This window comes from Rhinatrema bivittatum, chromosome 16, assembly GCF_901001135.1.
Source record: "Rhinatrema bivittatum chromosome 16, aRhiBiv1.1, whole genome shotgun sequence".
In the NCBI taxonomy this organism is placed as follows: domain Eukaryota; kingdom Metazoa; phylum Chordata; class Amphibia; order Gymnophiona; family Rhinatrematidae; genus Rhinatrema; species Rhinatrema bivittatum.
In genome coordinates, this window is record NC_042630.1 from 5372920 (window position 1) to 5388905 (window position 15986).

Genomic DNA, 15986 nt, shown 5'->3' on the forward strand with positions numbered 1-15986 from the left:
GGATGTTGAGTGGATTTTGGGGTGTCAGGGTTTGTATTCTAGAGGTTAGGAGGTTTCTCAGGATTTTGGGGTGTCAGGGTTTGTATTCTGGATGTTGAGTGGATTTTGGGGTGTCAGGGTTTGTATTCTAGAAGTTAGGAGGTTTCTCAGAATTTTGGGGTGTCAGGGTTTGTATTCTGGATGTTGAGTGGATTTTGGGGTGTCAGGGTTTGTATTCTAGAGTTAGGAGATTTCTCAGGATTTGGGAGTGACAGGGTGAGGAGATATTATTCAGTCTTTGTGTAGATTTGTTTTTTTGGGGAGGGGCACAGGAAAGGGGTGTCAGGGTTTGTATATCAGTCCCTGAGAGTCCTAATGTTTGCTTTTGGTTATGAATGTCACTTGCTTCCCCCCTCAAGCAGAAAGAGAGTATCCCTGATAAACATGAGTCTTGTGACTCTGAATTAATTTTACTTTTCATTTTGACTCACAATGGATTGGACTTGGATTATTTTTCACTGAATTTATTATACTACTAAATTAATGTATTAATGAAACCTGCTCATGGTGTTGTATTTTCAGATGGGCTTCAAAGGCGGAACGGACGAAGGTTCCCCCAAGTTGGACTTCCCAGGTCTTGCTTTAATCTGCTCTTCCTTTCTCCCTGAAAACCTCTCTCACGGGGTGGAGTCTCCCCATCGGTTTCTTTTGTGCATTCCATGATAGGAATGAAGCTCACCCGTGAGCCAGGGGCGTTGGGTGCAATCTCAGGCTCTCAGATTTCTCGCCGTGTGCTAGAGAGCTTCTTTCTGAAGCTCCCAGGGTGTTCCACGTGCAGGGATTGAATCGAGCGGTGTTTGGACGTTTTCGTAATCAGGCCGGTGGTGCCTACAATCAGTGGGGCTTTTTCTGTAGCTTTCTGCCACCTTTTCTTGGTCTTCGGTTGCATCCTTTGGTGCCTGAGGATCTTCTCTCTCCTCATACATTGCACAGCACAGTCGCTGGGCACTGACACTTCTATCCCCAGTGCTGTTCTTGTGCTTTTCTCCTTTACCACAACGTCCGATTTTCTTGCATTGAGCTTTTCATCGGCTGGAATAGGAATGCCCCAGGTGATCAACGCTTCTTCATTCTCTACAATTCTGTCTGGGTCATCATCCCTGTGTTTTCTCGTACAGCGATTTTTATAATGTTTACAGAGTTTCCAGCGGATGAGCCCTGCCACCTTGTCGTACCTTTCTTTCTGCAAGCTTTGTCAGGGCTGATGCAAGGGTATTAGGCATCCTAGGTGAACCTTCAAACTCGCACCCTGCCTCTTACACTCCTGCCTGCTGGGGGCAGCTCTGGAACAGGATCCCCCTGCCTTGCCCTGCTCGGTATCCACCCCTCACTCTTCTCTCACCCTCTGGTGGCATCGGCCTCCCTGTTCCCCACAGTGTCTATCCCCCCTGTCCAATATTCCTTTCTCCTCCTCTCCACAGCATCTTCTTTCTCTTTCTCCACCCACCTTCACCTGCCCAGCACTCCCCCTCTCTCCACAACTCTCTGACCTATCTAGCTTCCTCTGTCTCCATCTACTTGATATCCATTACCTTCTCTCTTCTGGTTCTAAGGAGGTTTTTGCCAGCCCAAAAATGTTCACGCCCTAGGTGCCTGCCTATTTTGCCTAATGGATGAAGCAGTCCTGGGACTTGCAACATCAGCAGATCATCTCCAGCAACGAGATGAAAACCGGCCTCCAGTTCCATGCTCTGCTCACTGACTCTGCTCCCCGTGCCCATCCTCCCCATCACCTTCAGTAATCTATGCAACATTTATTCATTTACAGGCATTTCTATTCATTGATCCAAACTAAACGTTCTGGGCAGATTGCAATAGCTTTTAGAGATAAAACATACAAAATGCAAAAAAACTGGTCACTCAGAGCTACAGCTTCAAGGGTTAATTCTCCCGCCCTCTGCTGTGTCCCCAGACCATCCCGGAACCTGAATCATTGCCTGATTATGAAAGGATCAAGCTTGTATATTACTTAATGTTTTCCAAATGAAATAAGCATTTTATAATATAACAGAAGTGGGGTAGAAAATAAATAGAAAACCCTTTTCTGGAACGAAAAACATGGAAGTTTTGTCAAAACTTAAAACCTAATACACTTCTAACATTTCTCTTTACTGCCTGTAGGTGGGAAAGTTTAGCAGAGATGGAGTTTGAGGTAATTTTGGCGTGGGATTATTTGTTTCCAGCTGATCAAACTGGGCAGAAGTTGGGGCACCAGCTGTTTGTTTAGTATCAATGGACTGGAGAGCAGTGTTTCTCAAACCAGTCCTTGGTACTCTGAAAATGTACACAAAGTGTCAGTGAGAGTGCCAGGATTGGAACTCAGTCACAAGAAGATAAATTAACTCCCCAGGATCATACACAGAGAGTCAGTAACAGAGCTGAGGATTAGAGCTGACATTCAGGGAGATAAAGGGCCCCCTCCAGCATCGCACACAGTCAGTGACAGAGCCGGGGATCAGAGCTGACACAAAGGGAGATAAAGGGCCCCCTCCAGCATCGCACCCAGTCAGTAACAGAGCCGGGGATTAGAGCTGACGCACAGGGAGATAAAGGGCCCCCTCCAGCATCGCACACAGTCAGTGACAGAGCTGAGGATTAGAGCTGACATTCAGGGAGATAAAGGGCCCCCTCCAGCATCGCACACAGTCAGTGACAGAGCCGGGGATTAGAGCTTCCACACAGGGAGATAAAGGGCCCCTCCAGCATTGCACACAGTCAGTGACAGAGCCGGGGATTAGAGCTGCCACACAGGGAGATAAAGGGCCCCTCCAGCATTGCACACAGTCAGTGACAGAGCTGAGGATTAGAGCTGACATTCAGGGAGATAAAGGGCCTTCTCCAGCATTGCACACAGTCAGTGACAGAGCTGGGGATTAGAGCTGACATTCAGGGAGATAAAGGGCCTTCTCCAGCATTGCACACAGTCAGTGACAGAGCTGGGGATTAGAGCTGATGCACAGGGAGATAAAGGGCCCCCTCCAGCATCGCACACAGTCAGTGACAGAGCCGGGGATTAGAGCTGATGCACAGGGAGATAAAGGGCCTCCGCCAGCATCGCACTCAGTCAATAACAGAGCCGGGGATTAGAGCTGATGCACAGGGAGATAAAGTGACTCCTCCAGCATCGCACACAGTCAGTGACAGAGCCGGGGATTAGAGCTGATGCACAGGGAGATAAAGGGCCTCCTCCAGCATCGCACTCAGTCAATGACAGAGCCGGGGATTAGAGCTGATGCACAGAGAGATAAGGGCCTCCTCCAGCATCGCACACAGTCAGTAACAGAGCCAGGGATTAGAGCTGATGCACAGGGAGATAAAGTGACTCCTCCAGCATCGCACACAGTCAGTGACAGAGCCGGGGATTAGAGCTGATGCACAGGGAGATAAAGGGCCTCCTCCAGCATCGCACTCAGTCAATAACAGAGCCGGGGATTAGAGCTGATGCACAGGGAGATAAAGTGACTCCTCCAGCATCGCACACAGTCAGTGACAGAGCCGGGGATTAGAGCTGACGCACAGGGAGATAAAGGGACTCCTCCAACATTGCACACAGTCAGTGACAGAACCGGGGATTAGAGCTGACGCACAGGGAGATAAAGGGACTCCTCCAACATTGCACACAGTCAGTGACAGAGCCGGGGATTAGAGATGACGCACAGGGAGATAAAGGGACTCCTCCAACATTGCACACAGTCAGTGACAGAACTGGGGATTAGAGCTGATGCACAGGGAGATAAAGGGACTCCTCCAATATTGCACACAGTCAGTGACAGAGCTGGGGATTAGAGCTGACGCACAAGGAGATAAAGGGACTCCTCCAACATTGCACACAGTCAGTGATAGAGCTGGGGATTAGAGCTGATGCACAGGGAGATAAAGGGCATCCTCCAGCATTGCACACAGTCAGTGACAGAGCTGGGGATTAGAGCTGACGCACAGGGAGATAAAGGGACTCCAACATTGCACACAGCCAGTGACAGAGCCGGGGAGTAGAGTTGCAGCACTCAAGTGATTTTCCAGAGTTACACACAGAGTCAGAAACAGAGGAGAATCTTGACTTTATGGTGCAGGGCTCTGATCATTTATTTATTGCGTTTGTATACCATCATTCTGTGACCACTCATAACGTTTGATCATGGATCCATACCTTCTCCCCAGAAGCAGTGGCTGGTGGTGCTGATGATTTTAAGGTCAGGCAGCTCCGTGGTAGCATACATGTATGTGCTAAACAATATCTGTTCTTATTTCAATCCATCTTTCTCTTGGTTCATTCCCCCAACAGATCAAGAACATTGAAATGATAGGAAAGGCGAACAAGACCTCAGTCTCAGAATTCATTCTCTTGGGATTCTCCGACCTCCCTCACCTGAAGTTTATCATCTCTGTAACTGTTTTTGGGATCTTCATGATCTCTGCTCTGGGGAATGTGGGGTTTTTAACATTGGTGTGTGCTGACTATCGTCTACAAAAGCCCATGTACTTCTTCCTCAGTAACTTGTCCATCTTGGACATCTGCAACACTTCCGTCACTCTCTATACGCTGCTGGACAACCTCATCACGGGGAATAAACTGATCACGTTCTCTGCATGTATGGCTCAGCTCTACTTTTTCATGGCTTTCACAAGTACTGAATGTTCCCTACTCAGCACCATGGCCTATGATCGTTACGTAGCGATTTCTAACCCCTTGCGTTATGCGCTCATCATGAACAAGAGGGCCTGTGCTCTGTTGGCCTCTGCTGCCTGGACACTTGGCTTTCTGGATGTGATGCCCCACTTGGTGTTGACATCTCACTTCTCCTTCTGCAACGCCAATGAAATCAACCATTTCTTTTGTGATTCTGAGGCACTGGTGGAGCTCTCCTGCAGCGACAGGAGCAGCATTGAAACCTTGATATTTGCCGAAGGGGTGTATGTGGGATCTATTCCCTTAATTCTAACCCTCACATCCTACGTCTATATCATCTCCGCCATCCTGAGGATTCGTTCTGCGGAAGGGAGGAGCAAGGCCTTCTCCACCTGCTCCTCCCACCTCACGGTCGTTATTCTCTTCTATGGGACCACAATCTTTTTCTACATGCGACCAACCTCTGTATATTCACCAACACAAGACAAACTATTCTGCTTACTGTACATGGGGCTGATTCCGATGTTAAACCCCATCATTTATAGCCTGAGGAACAAAGATGTGAAAAGGGCCCTGAAAAACTTCAGCGGTAGGAGAAATTATATGGGTATTAGGCGACATTGTTTGTCACATTGTTAAAAATAATTCATGTCTTTTAATGGAAGGTTCAGGTAGCCCATGTCAACATGAATGTACATTTATTTGCAGGTGCATATTAAGAGCGATTTTGAAACTGTTTGCATTGGAGCAAAGACCGTGTGTTTGATGGCTTTGCATCAGTTCTCAAAGGGCAAGTATGCACGTACAGTATTTTCCCTTTGACTACCTGTGATCTCTTGCACTAACTTTTTCCTGTGAGTAGAATATTGCTAAAAAAAAGTCCACATGTCAGTTTGAAAACGCAATCCACGTGCATGCTTTTCCTTCCCCCAAGGTAAACATGACTCCTCTCAATGAAAACTAAAATACAGAGCACAACTGGACCTAGGGAAACCAATAATGAACTTGCTGAAGACACGAGGTCGCGCCCCGAGAGCCTCTGCATCCTCCAAGATATCGGATTGAGGAGTCCTAACTTAGTAAACTTTCCCCACTGACTGTGTCATTGTCTTTTAATTCCATCGCGCCATTGGTCTTCTGACCTCTTTCCGTTTGATCCTTTCCCCGTTACACCTGTACTCCTATCGATGCTTACATTCACTGTAAACTTACAAGCATGGGGGAAAAAGTGCCCTGTTTTCTTGCATTATGTTTTCATAGCCCCTACCTGAAAAAAACTACTTCCTGCCCAATCAGAAATCCCTCCCCTTCTGTCCCTGTACTTCCTTTCAGTTGCACCCATTAACATATTTTGGTTGATTTCTATACTAAGAGTCTGGCTCACTAATTTAGCTTTTCCCCCATAGACAGAGAATGGGAGAAGAGTCTTAGTGAATCAGGTCCCAAGCCCCAAGAATACTGCAAATAAATAAATAAATATATGGTAAATGTATTTTCTTTAGTATAAAACCTCCTTCCACTCCATGAGCTATAGAAGGAGATGTCCCTACAGAGTCCGCAGGCATTAACATGTATGTACACTTTTATTTCCTATCTAATTAAAGATATCACAACGTGTAAAACTATATCTAATTTTTCCATGGGACCAACAATCATACGCTGTGATTTTTCAGACAAATATTGACCTTTTAATATAAAATAGTTATGTGCAATTATACTTTTGTAGGGTCTTTAGTATGGACTGGCCAGCAAATTCTCAATGACATGGCCAACGGGCAACTCATGGTCAACTAACAGACAAATGGATATCAGCGTACGCGCTAATCCAGATGAAATAGGCAGCTAAGTCTACATCCTAAACATGCAGCCTTTTCCCATGAGGGTTATATCAACATACATTTCATAGATTAATAGGAATAAATACGCAAGATGTGCACACCTGCTAGTTTTAAGTTATTAAAAAACAAAAAAACATGGTCTTGTATCTGAGACTCAAATCGCAAATAAAAACAAGCACACAACAGAAATTGGTTGTTCTGAGACTTCCCCTCAGACCCACACATCCTCTTCATAGCTTGTCCACCACCTCCCTCCCTCCTCACCCTGATACATGATGCCATTTTGAAAGTACTTTGCCAGTAAAGAAGTTTCTAAACTCTACTCCAGCTTGCACCACAAAAAGTGATGGTGACCCTGAGCGACATTGCTACGCTAAACCCAACCATCCATTTTTAAAGCCAACATATAGCCAAGAAGAAATTGGAAAAACTGAAGACTACCATGTTGCTGACAGTTCATTGGGCTTCATTGGATGGGGCATCATCATTGTTACCAACATGGGGGGTATCTTATTGTCTCTTATTCAGCAGCAAATGTCTTTTGAGCATATACACTCTTTTCCTGCAAGCAGAAATCTGCTGTGGCCAGGAAGTGCTCAATGTAAGAATCAAGCAAGCACTCCCAGTTTTTGCCTACAGGACTTTTTTTTTTCCCCTTCCAGATGTTGTAATGATTTACATTGATGAGGGGGAAAAGATTCCATTTCAAAACAACGTGACCAAAATGACGTGCAGGCTCCATGTGACGACATGCTATGGTGTAAAGAGTGATAGAAAGGCCTGATCCATTGAGATCTTTTCCCAGAGACGCAGAATGAATGAATCGTGGTGAATAAGGTCACACACAATAATAGTAATCAATGCATGTCAAAGAAAGTCGTAGCATCAAAGATGCCTACTTGGTACTGATATGCAAATAACTTTCTGAGCTCTCCTTTTGGATTCTGCTGTACAGGAAAGGGTGCGTGTGAGGTGAGGGCAGTGTTTATCATTTGTATAGGTGATTCTCTCAGAAGTATTTGACAAGGCCCTTGAAGAGCATGGATAACCTTGGGTTTCTTTGTCTTGCACATTTACGAAACAGATAAATAATTATGAACCTTACAGTGCTCCAGAGATTATGTCTCATATGCCCATAAAATACATTTAAGTGGTTTTCCTCCTTTGTTGGTAGAGACCGCGTTCACAGCCAAGGTAAGTCATGCCAAAAAAGCATGAATTTCTTTGTTTGCTTCTTTTTTCTTCACAGTGATCCCATTGTTATTGATTTTTTTTATTTCACTTGGGTTAATGATCCATAGCATAGACTTCACAACACTATTTACCATACCTGAGCCTCCCTGGATGGAGACCTTGCATCGATTTGTCAGTTTTGAGAGAGAACATCAGCAGGTAGAGAAGAGCTTTTGACCTTCCAAGAGATAAGAATGAAATTTAACTTAGCAACATCTCAGAGATTTAAATGGCTTCAGTCGAGGTACTGCTTGTTAACATGCAAATGTGGTATTCAATATTCATGCCTTGCAAGTGGTACCAGGGATTTTTTAAACTTGGGCTAAGGTACTGGCAACCTCTAAAGTGGTGTTGGGGGCTCTACCAATGTTTACAGAAAGCACTTATTTGGCGTTGCCAAGGGGTGAAAAGAGTGGGAAAAGGACTGAGACATGAAATCTGTACAAACAATGACTGTTTTGCGGAGTAAGTCGCTGCTGGTTTCCATGTTTGCATCCCTTGCTCAGATGTTGTATTTTATTGCACATAGGGCAGTCTGGACACGGGTAAAACTCTCCAAACTCAGTACTCAGACAGATAATAAATCTTGCTTTTTTGCTGCACAGAGATCTGGCCATTCTTACAGATGTTATATTTCTGTAACATGAAAGGGGATTTGGAAGGGGATTCAGGGAAGGATTACGGATATATTGTCTATCCAATGTGTACTTTCATTTTAAATTATTATTTGGAAATAGATTGTCATTCTGCTTTAGTTTGAAATTGATAGATATTTCGCTATCTTTACTCTTCAAACTCTTTTGTTGCAAGTGGAGGGATAGGTCCTTTCTAGAGATATGGACTTGGTGGAATATAACATGTTTACTGTACAAACATGAAGCTGCCGTAACTGAAAAATATTACAGACATGGAAAAGTTCAGGAGATCTGGAAGCCAGTAGATCCTAGGTGCTGCAATTGCAATCTTTTGAGTTCAATCATTATACAAAATGTTATTACAATATGATCACAGTTTCCTTCCAGATGAGTTGATGTTATGTTCACTAAATGGATATTGTATTTAAGAAACCCTGCAAATTTATTAAAAATATATGAACACATAAAAGCAAATGAAGACCTTGCGAGAAAAGATTGCTTATTTCAGGATGCTCTGCAGGCTGTGGTGCCTTTTATCAGATCTATGTAACAATTATCCCAAGACGATGTAGTATGTGAGCTGTGGAGACTGCACCCGGGTCTCCGCTTCAGATGATTCTATGCATGTAAGCTTTCCATGCCTCTGACCTAGATCCCTTTTGCAAAAAAGATTGAACATGATTTTTCCAGACCACAGGGATCCTTTCTTCCATTGTGTTTTGTTTCAGGAGAGCAATTATGGGAAATCCACAAGGTTTTGGTAACAGACAGGCAAAAGTGGAGGGAGCATAGGTTCCAAGGAACCAGCCGAAGCAATTATGTAAGGTCTTTGAAGCCTACTGTACTCAGAAACCCAATGTCACTTGTACGAGGAACATTATAGACAGGAGGCACGAGCTCTGGGATGTATTATGTAAGGTCTTTGAAGCCTCCTGTACTCAGAAACCCAATGTCACTTGTACGAGGAACATTATAGACAGGAGGCACGAGCTCTGGGATGTATTATGTAAGGTCTTTGAAGCCTCCTGTACTCAGAAACCCAATGTCACTTGTACGAGGAACATTATAGACAGGAGGCACGAGCTCTGTGATGTACTAAGTGTCAAATCCTGAAAGTTTCCAGAAACATGTGACATTAGTCCAATATAAAAAAGGCTTTTATTATCATTTATTTATTTATTTATTTAGAACTTTTCTATACCGACTTTCCAATAACAGAATTACTGATCAATTCGGTTTACATTTTGAACAATAACAGTGACAAGAGAATGTCTTACAAAAAACAGGTAGAAATAACTTGGAGATAAATATATGGGTTAACTAACAATGAGATACTAACAGTGAGATACACTATAAAATATACATAGCGTAATATAGGCAGAAAAACATCGGTGTGGGGTTGTGCAAAGTCTAATGTTATGGGAAAGCTTCATAGGATACTTCATAGGATACAATCATAGGATACTTCATAGGATACAATCCATGCCTGCGGGTGCATTTTATTAAGCAAGTGGATTCTCAGGAAATGTTTTCTAATCTCAGAAAATCTAAATTCCTGTGCAGAAACCAAGTTTGCAACATTTGCCCATGTTTGTCCTGATGAGCAGCTTCCATGTTTCCCCATCTCCTAGAACAATTTCATAAATGCCAGCAATATTTGTTCCCCAAACTTTTGAAACAACTTAATGTACCTGCTTATAACTCACCTTGAGCTACCAATGAAAAGGTACGAGCAAAGCTGAAACAAATAAATATCAGCGACATAATACTGCGGCCTGGTACTGACTGAGGATAAAGCAAATGAGTAAAATGCAAGAAGCTGTGTGCATTTTTACGTTCATTCCCTCTTGTGTGTGTGTGGGTGCTGCTGCTGATAATTGTTGTGTCTGATTTCGATTACCTGTTTCAGAGGTTGCACACCGTGAACAGGTGATGGAGAGACCCATGAAGCTACCGAGGCAGATATTTGAGATTATTAAAGCAGGGAAGTGTCCTTACTTGTGAGCTGCAAATTGGTCTTAAATCAAGTGAGAGGTGCTAGATCCTAAGAACATAAATATAAGACTTGCCATACTGGGTCAGATCAAAGGTCCATCAAGCCCAGTATCCTGTTTCCAACAGTGGCCAATCCAAGTCACAAGTACTTGGCAGGATCCCAAGGCGTAGAGAGATTCCAGGCTGCTTATCCCAGGGATAAGATGTGGATTTCCCCAACTCCATCTTAATAATGGTTAATGGACTTTTCCTCCAGGAACTTGTTCAAACCTTTTTATAAATGCAGCTACACTAACAGCTTTTACAACATCCTTTGGCAACAAATTCCAGAGTTTAATTATGCATTGAGTAAAAAAATAGTTTCTCTTATTTATTTTAAATGTATCACCCAGTAACTTTATTGTGTGTCCCCTGGTCTTTGTACTTTTTGAAAGAGTAAATAACCGATTAAGATTTCTTCCACTCATTATTTTATAGACCTCTATCATATCTCCCCTCAGCCGTCTCTTCTCCAAGCTGAAGAGTCCTAACCTCTTTAGCCTTTCCTCATAGGGGAATTGTTCCATCCCTTTTATCATCTTGGTCGCCCTTCTCTGTACCTTTTCTAATTCTGCTATATCTTTTTTGAGATGTGGTGACCAGAATACTCAAGATGAGGTTGCACCATGGAGTGATACAGAGAGACATTATGATATTCTCTGTTTTATTCTCCATTCCTTTCCTAATAATCCCCAGCATTCTGTGTGTGTATGATATATGAACACAAGATGAGGTCACACCATGGAGTGATACAGAGACATTATGATATTCTCTGTTTTATTCTCCATTCCTTTCCTAATAATCCCCAGCATTCTGTTTGTGTATGATATATGAACACAAGATGAGGATGCACCATGCAGTGATACAGAGACATTATGATATTCTCTGTTTTATTCTCCATTCCTTTCCTAATAATCCCCAGCATTCTGTTTGTGTATGATATATGAACACAAGATGAGGATGCACCATGGAGTGATACAGAGGCATTATGATATTATCTGTTTTATTCTCCATTCCTTTCCTAATAATCCCCAGCATTCTGTTTGTGTATGATATATGAACACAAGATGAGGATGCACCATGGAGTGATACAGAGACATTATGATATTCTCTGTTTTATTCTCCGTTCCTTTCCTAATAATCCCCAGCATTCTCTTTCCTTTCTTGGCTGCTGCTGCTGCACACTGAGCAGAATATTTCAACGTATTTTCAATGGTGACACCTAGATCCTGTTCCTGAGTGGTGACTCCTAATATGGAGCCTTGCATTTTGTAGCTAATTTGTTTCTCTTCCCTAACTGCATCACTTTTCATTGTGCACATTAGATTTCATTTGCCATTTGCATGCCAAGTCTCCAATTTTTCAAGGTCCTCTTGCAATTTGCACAATCCTTGGAGTTTAACAATTTTGAATAATTTTGTGTCAATGGAAAACTTGATCACTGCACTTGTTATTCTCGTTTCCAGGTCATTTATAAATATATAAAAAATCTGTGGTCCCAGAACAGATCCCTAGGACACTATTCACTATTCACCATTTTCCATTGAAAAAGTAACCATTTAGCCCTACTCTGTTTTCTACCTTTTAACCAGATGGCAATCCACAATAGGCACTGCCCCCTTTTACAGATGCAAAGGAAAAAGTACAAAATTTATATACTAACACATTTTCTTTACATAAAACTATAAAGGCATAGGAAAGAGGAGAGACTGAAAAACCAAGGTTCCCGCTTGGTGCATATCATTGTAGATTTTTGGCTGTTATCACCATCTGAAAGATATTTAGTACTCTGAGTGGGGAGATTGTTGGAGATTTTAACCTGCCGGACATAAACTGCAGAATCCCTTCTGCAGAATCTATCAGAAGTAGAGGGATAGAGGACGCCCTGCAAGGGGCTCTGTTCAAACAAATGGTAATGGAACCCACGAGAGAGGGAGGGAGCTGCACTCGACTTAGTGCTCACTAACGGGGATAATGTCTCTGATGTCCGGGTGGGTGCCCACCTAAGCACCAGTGATCATCAAATGGTAGGGTTTGATATCACAAATGGGGTACAGAGAAGTCACACGAAGACCCGAGTTTTGAATTTAAAAAATACGGACTTTCTTTATTTATTTAAGGTGTTTTGTATACCGTCATTTGGTTTTGCCATCAGAACGGCTTATAGAATTGTGAAACAGGTTAGATAAACATCATCACAGCAATTTATCATGTAGTGTTAGCTGATTACATATAACATTGTTATTTCTTATATAGATTATTACATACAGCAAAGTTATTACATACAAACTGTTGTTACATTTAAGGATAGTAACCGGAAAAAGGAGGAGGGACCATATAACCAAAACCCTAGCAGAATTACATTGGCTACCTATTGAACACAGAATTAAATACAAAGCCCTATGTACCATACATAAACTAATACATGATGAGAAATTGGACTGGCTAAACACAGCATTGCGAGTGCACGTCCCACACAGAAACCTTCGATCGGCAAATAAAGCACGCTTAACCATTCCCTCAGTAAAAACAGCGAGACTAACCCAAGTGAGAGAAAGGGCCTTATCACTAGCAGGTCCCACAATCTGGAACACAATGCCCCTAGAGATCAAGTTGTAAAGAGATCTCAAAACCTTTAAGAAAAGTTTAAAAACATGGCTTTTTAAACAAGCATTTTATAAAGAGACTGGAGAATGAAAATATACAGGAATAGGCAGAAGAGCACCAGCACACAGCACTATTCTAAGAATGCGCATCTCAATAATCTATGAACTCAGAGTGCATGGAATAACTTGCTGGTGCAGCGGTTACTACCCTTAACCAAGAAGCTTTGATACTGTTGATGAAATTGTAACATTGCTTTCTGCTTCAACGGCAAGGCATAACGGGGAATTGGATTAAAACACCAACCAACGAGGACCCTGACTTTTACAGTGTGGGAAATTGATAAGTATGGGGTAACCAACAAGGCAGTCTGGATGGACCATTTGGTCCTTTTTGCTAACATTTCTGTGTTTCTATGGGAGACTTGGGAGGTATGGCACAAAGAGTAAGGAAGGCACATAAGGTTGGGTGAGATTTAATACCATTTCATGGTATGTATGGGTAGGAAAGGGTTTCAGATCAGATGGGTAGAAAACCTTGGGACTATGACTGCCAACAATTCTGCCAGGCTGTCCAAAGATGGAAAGGATTGGCCAATGAGAGGCCAGATATTTTATCTGAACAACAGGACAAGGGAGGAGTAATTACTAGTAGTGACTGGAGGGTGGGAGGAAGCCACAGGAAAAGATTCTAAGGGTTACACCTGAAAACGATTCGTTTATTTAAACATTTATATTCCGCCAACCCACAAATCTTGGCAGAGTACAATATAAGCGAAAATAGAGTAGAGGTGTATCTTGAGATGAATTCTCCAATTTAAGAATGTTGTATTTGAGACCGGATTTGAGCATGGATCATATGAGGGACCATGCGTAGAGAACGAAGGGTACAGGGAGGGGAGTAGAAGAGGAGAGGAGGATGGAGGATCACTCCAACAGTTGCATTTTAGAAGTGAAAGAAATTGCAAGTATTACACAAGGTGCGCTCATGTTTATGAAAGGAGAAATATGTAGACACAACAGAAAGGGAAATTTTACTGTAAGGAAGAAAGATTGTAAGGGTACGGAAATCAGTTTAGTGGGCATATAGGGTTTTAACTGGTACATTAAACACATCACTGAGAAGAACATGCTGCAAAGACAACCAGAAGGCCTAACTTAATGGATGCAAATTTTTAGTTTAGTTTAGTTTAGTTTATTGGTTTTTATATACCAACACATCAGACAAGCCTTCACATCGGTTTACACATAATAAAAAAGATTTTATCTGAACAACATACACTTTGTAAACCAAATACACTTTGTAAACCATGTCGGTTTATGTGGAAGACATGAATGGTGATTCCTGAAGGAAACCAATGGCATATTCAACCTCTACTCTTTGTTTCTACAGGTGTGATGTTTGTGCAAGAATCCTAATCTTCTGCTCTTCTGAACAACAGGAGCAAACGATGGGGAACAAATGGAGAAGCAGAAACCATACGGTTATGACGGGATTCATCATTCTAGGGTTTTCCAATGTCCAGGAGCTGCAATCTCTCATCGGCTTCCTGGTTTTAGTCATTTATCTGCTAAACCTGATGGGGAACCTCACCATTCTCATCATAATCCACTTGGATCCTCACCTGCACACCCCCATGTACTTTTTTCTTGGTAACTTGTCCATCTTGGACATGTGCTATGCAACAGACACGCTCCATAAGATTCTGGACGGCTTCCTCACTGGCGACAAGTTTATATCTTTCCATGCATGCATGGTGCAGATGTACTTTTTTACGACTTTCGCGTGCTCCGAGTTCTACCTTCTCTCAGTCATGGCTTACGACCGGTACATGGCCATATGCAATCCATTGCGCTATTCGCTCATCATGAACAAGAGGGTCTGCATACTGCTAGCAACTGTGTCCTGGGTAATTAGTTTTTCTGGGTCGGTGCCATATCCTCTGATGGTCTCCCGGTTATCTTTCTGCAAATCCAACGAAATCAATCATTTCTTCTGTGACCTCACAGCCCTGCTGAAGCTTTCCTGCAGCGACATCCTCCCCGTTGAGCTTACGGTTTTAATAGAAAGTGGGATTTTTGGGATGAGCCCCTTTCTCTTAACCCTCACATCCTATGTCTACATCATCTCCGCCATCCTGAGAATCCGTTCCACGGAAGGCAGGAGCAAAGCCTTCTCCACCTGCTCCTCCCACCTCACGGCCGTTATCCTCTTCTATGGGACCGTCATGTGTACATACCTGAGGCCAGCTTCCATGTATTCCCTGAATAGAGATAAACTGCTTGCTCTTTTGTACACAGCCGTGATCCCAATGTTAAACCCCCTTATCTACAGTCTGAAGAACAAGCAAGTCAAAGATGCCTTAAAGAGAGTAGTGAATGGAAAAATATGTTCCTTCTGCAATGCCAAAGCAATGATACATTAGAAACTGTGCTGATTTGTATGTTATTAAAATATTTGAAATGCCGTGCATTACTGTTCCCCAACTTTTGACTTTTAATGCATTTTTGCTTGAACAGATTCATGTCGTTTAACGAAGATATAGACGGACACGGCGCATGGATGCTGATGGGCGAGTGGGTGGAACCCCCGCTATGTTCCAGAAAAGTACTGAATCCAGCCATGGTTGTCAATGAAGACCACATCATGTTGGTTTTGCAATAAAATCACTGTTACATGCCACACGCAGTTCAAAGTCTATTTATCGATAATATTAGTGCTTACATAGAAGAAAGTGTAAGAGAATTTATTATTTCCGAGGATCAGTACAGATTAAACATGGCTCAATTGGAAGATTTGGAAACAAGGATTTTGTGCCTAGTGTAGAAGGGCGTACCGGGTACAATAACAATTTGTAAAATTTGTCTTGGAACACCTTAGAAAGGTCTTTCTTAGTAATATGCCATGTTTGCTTTGAAAAGGCCACTAAAGCTCAGGAAACGGAAGAGGCCCAGTGGACCAGTGGGGCTACTATAT

The 15986-nt window shown here is 42.7% G+C and overlaps 2 protein-coding genes across 2 annotated transcripts; both read left to right on the forward strand.

The window, feature by feature from the left end:
• The first annotated feature begins 1652 nt into the window (after positions 1-1652).
• LOC115078471 (olfactory receptor 1019-like) lies at positions 1653-7288 on the forward strand. The gene is made up of 4 exons (XM_029581383.1): positions 1653-1777; positions 2161-2191; positions 4322-5255; positions 7167-7288. Exons 1-4 carry the CDS (start codon positions 1653-1655, stop codon positions 7286-7288), a joined length of 1212 nt encoding a protein of 403 aa, XP_029437243.1.
• Positions 7289-14460: 7172 nt separating this feature from the next.
• On the forward strand, positions 14461-15435 carry LOC115078474 (olfactory receptor 1052-like). Its single transcript, XM_029581390.1, has one exon. The coding sequence runs from the start codon at positions 14461-14463 to the stop codon at positions 15433-15435; it is 975 nt and encodes a 324-aa protein (XP_029437250.1).
• Positions 15436-15986: the final 551 nt, after the last annotated feature.

Coding starts and splice junctions, on each gene's coding strand:
- LOC115078471 (XM_029581383.1), top strand. CDS start 1,653: ATGAAGCAGTCCTGGGACTTGCAACATCAGCAGATCATCTCCAGCAAC. Junction 1,778..2,160: donor CATCCTCCCCATCACCTTCA/GTAATCTATGCA, acceptor TACTGCCTGTAG/GTGGGAAAGTTTAGCAGAGA. Junction 5,256..7,166: donor GGCCCTGAAAAACTTCAGCG/GTAGGAGAAATT, acceptor TTCCCCTTCCAG/ATGTTGTAATGATTTACATT.
- LOC115078474 (XM_029581390.1), top strand. CDS start 14,461: ATGGGGAACAAATGGAGAAGCAGAAACCATACGGTTATGACGGGATTC.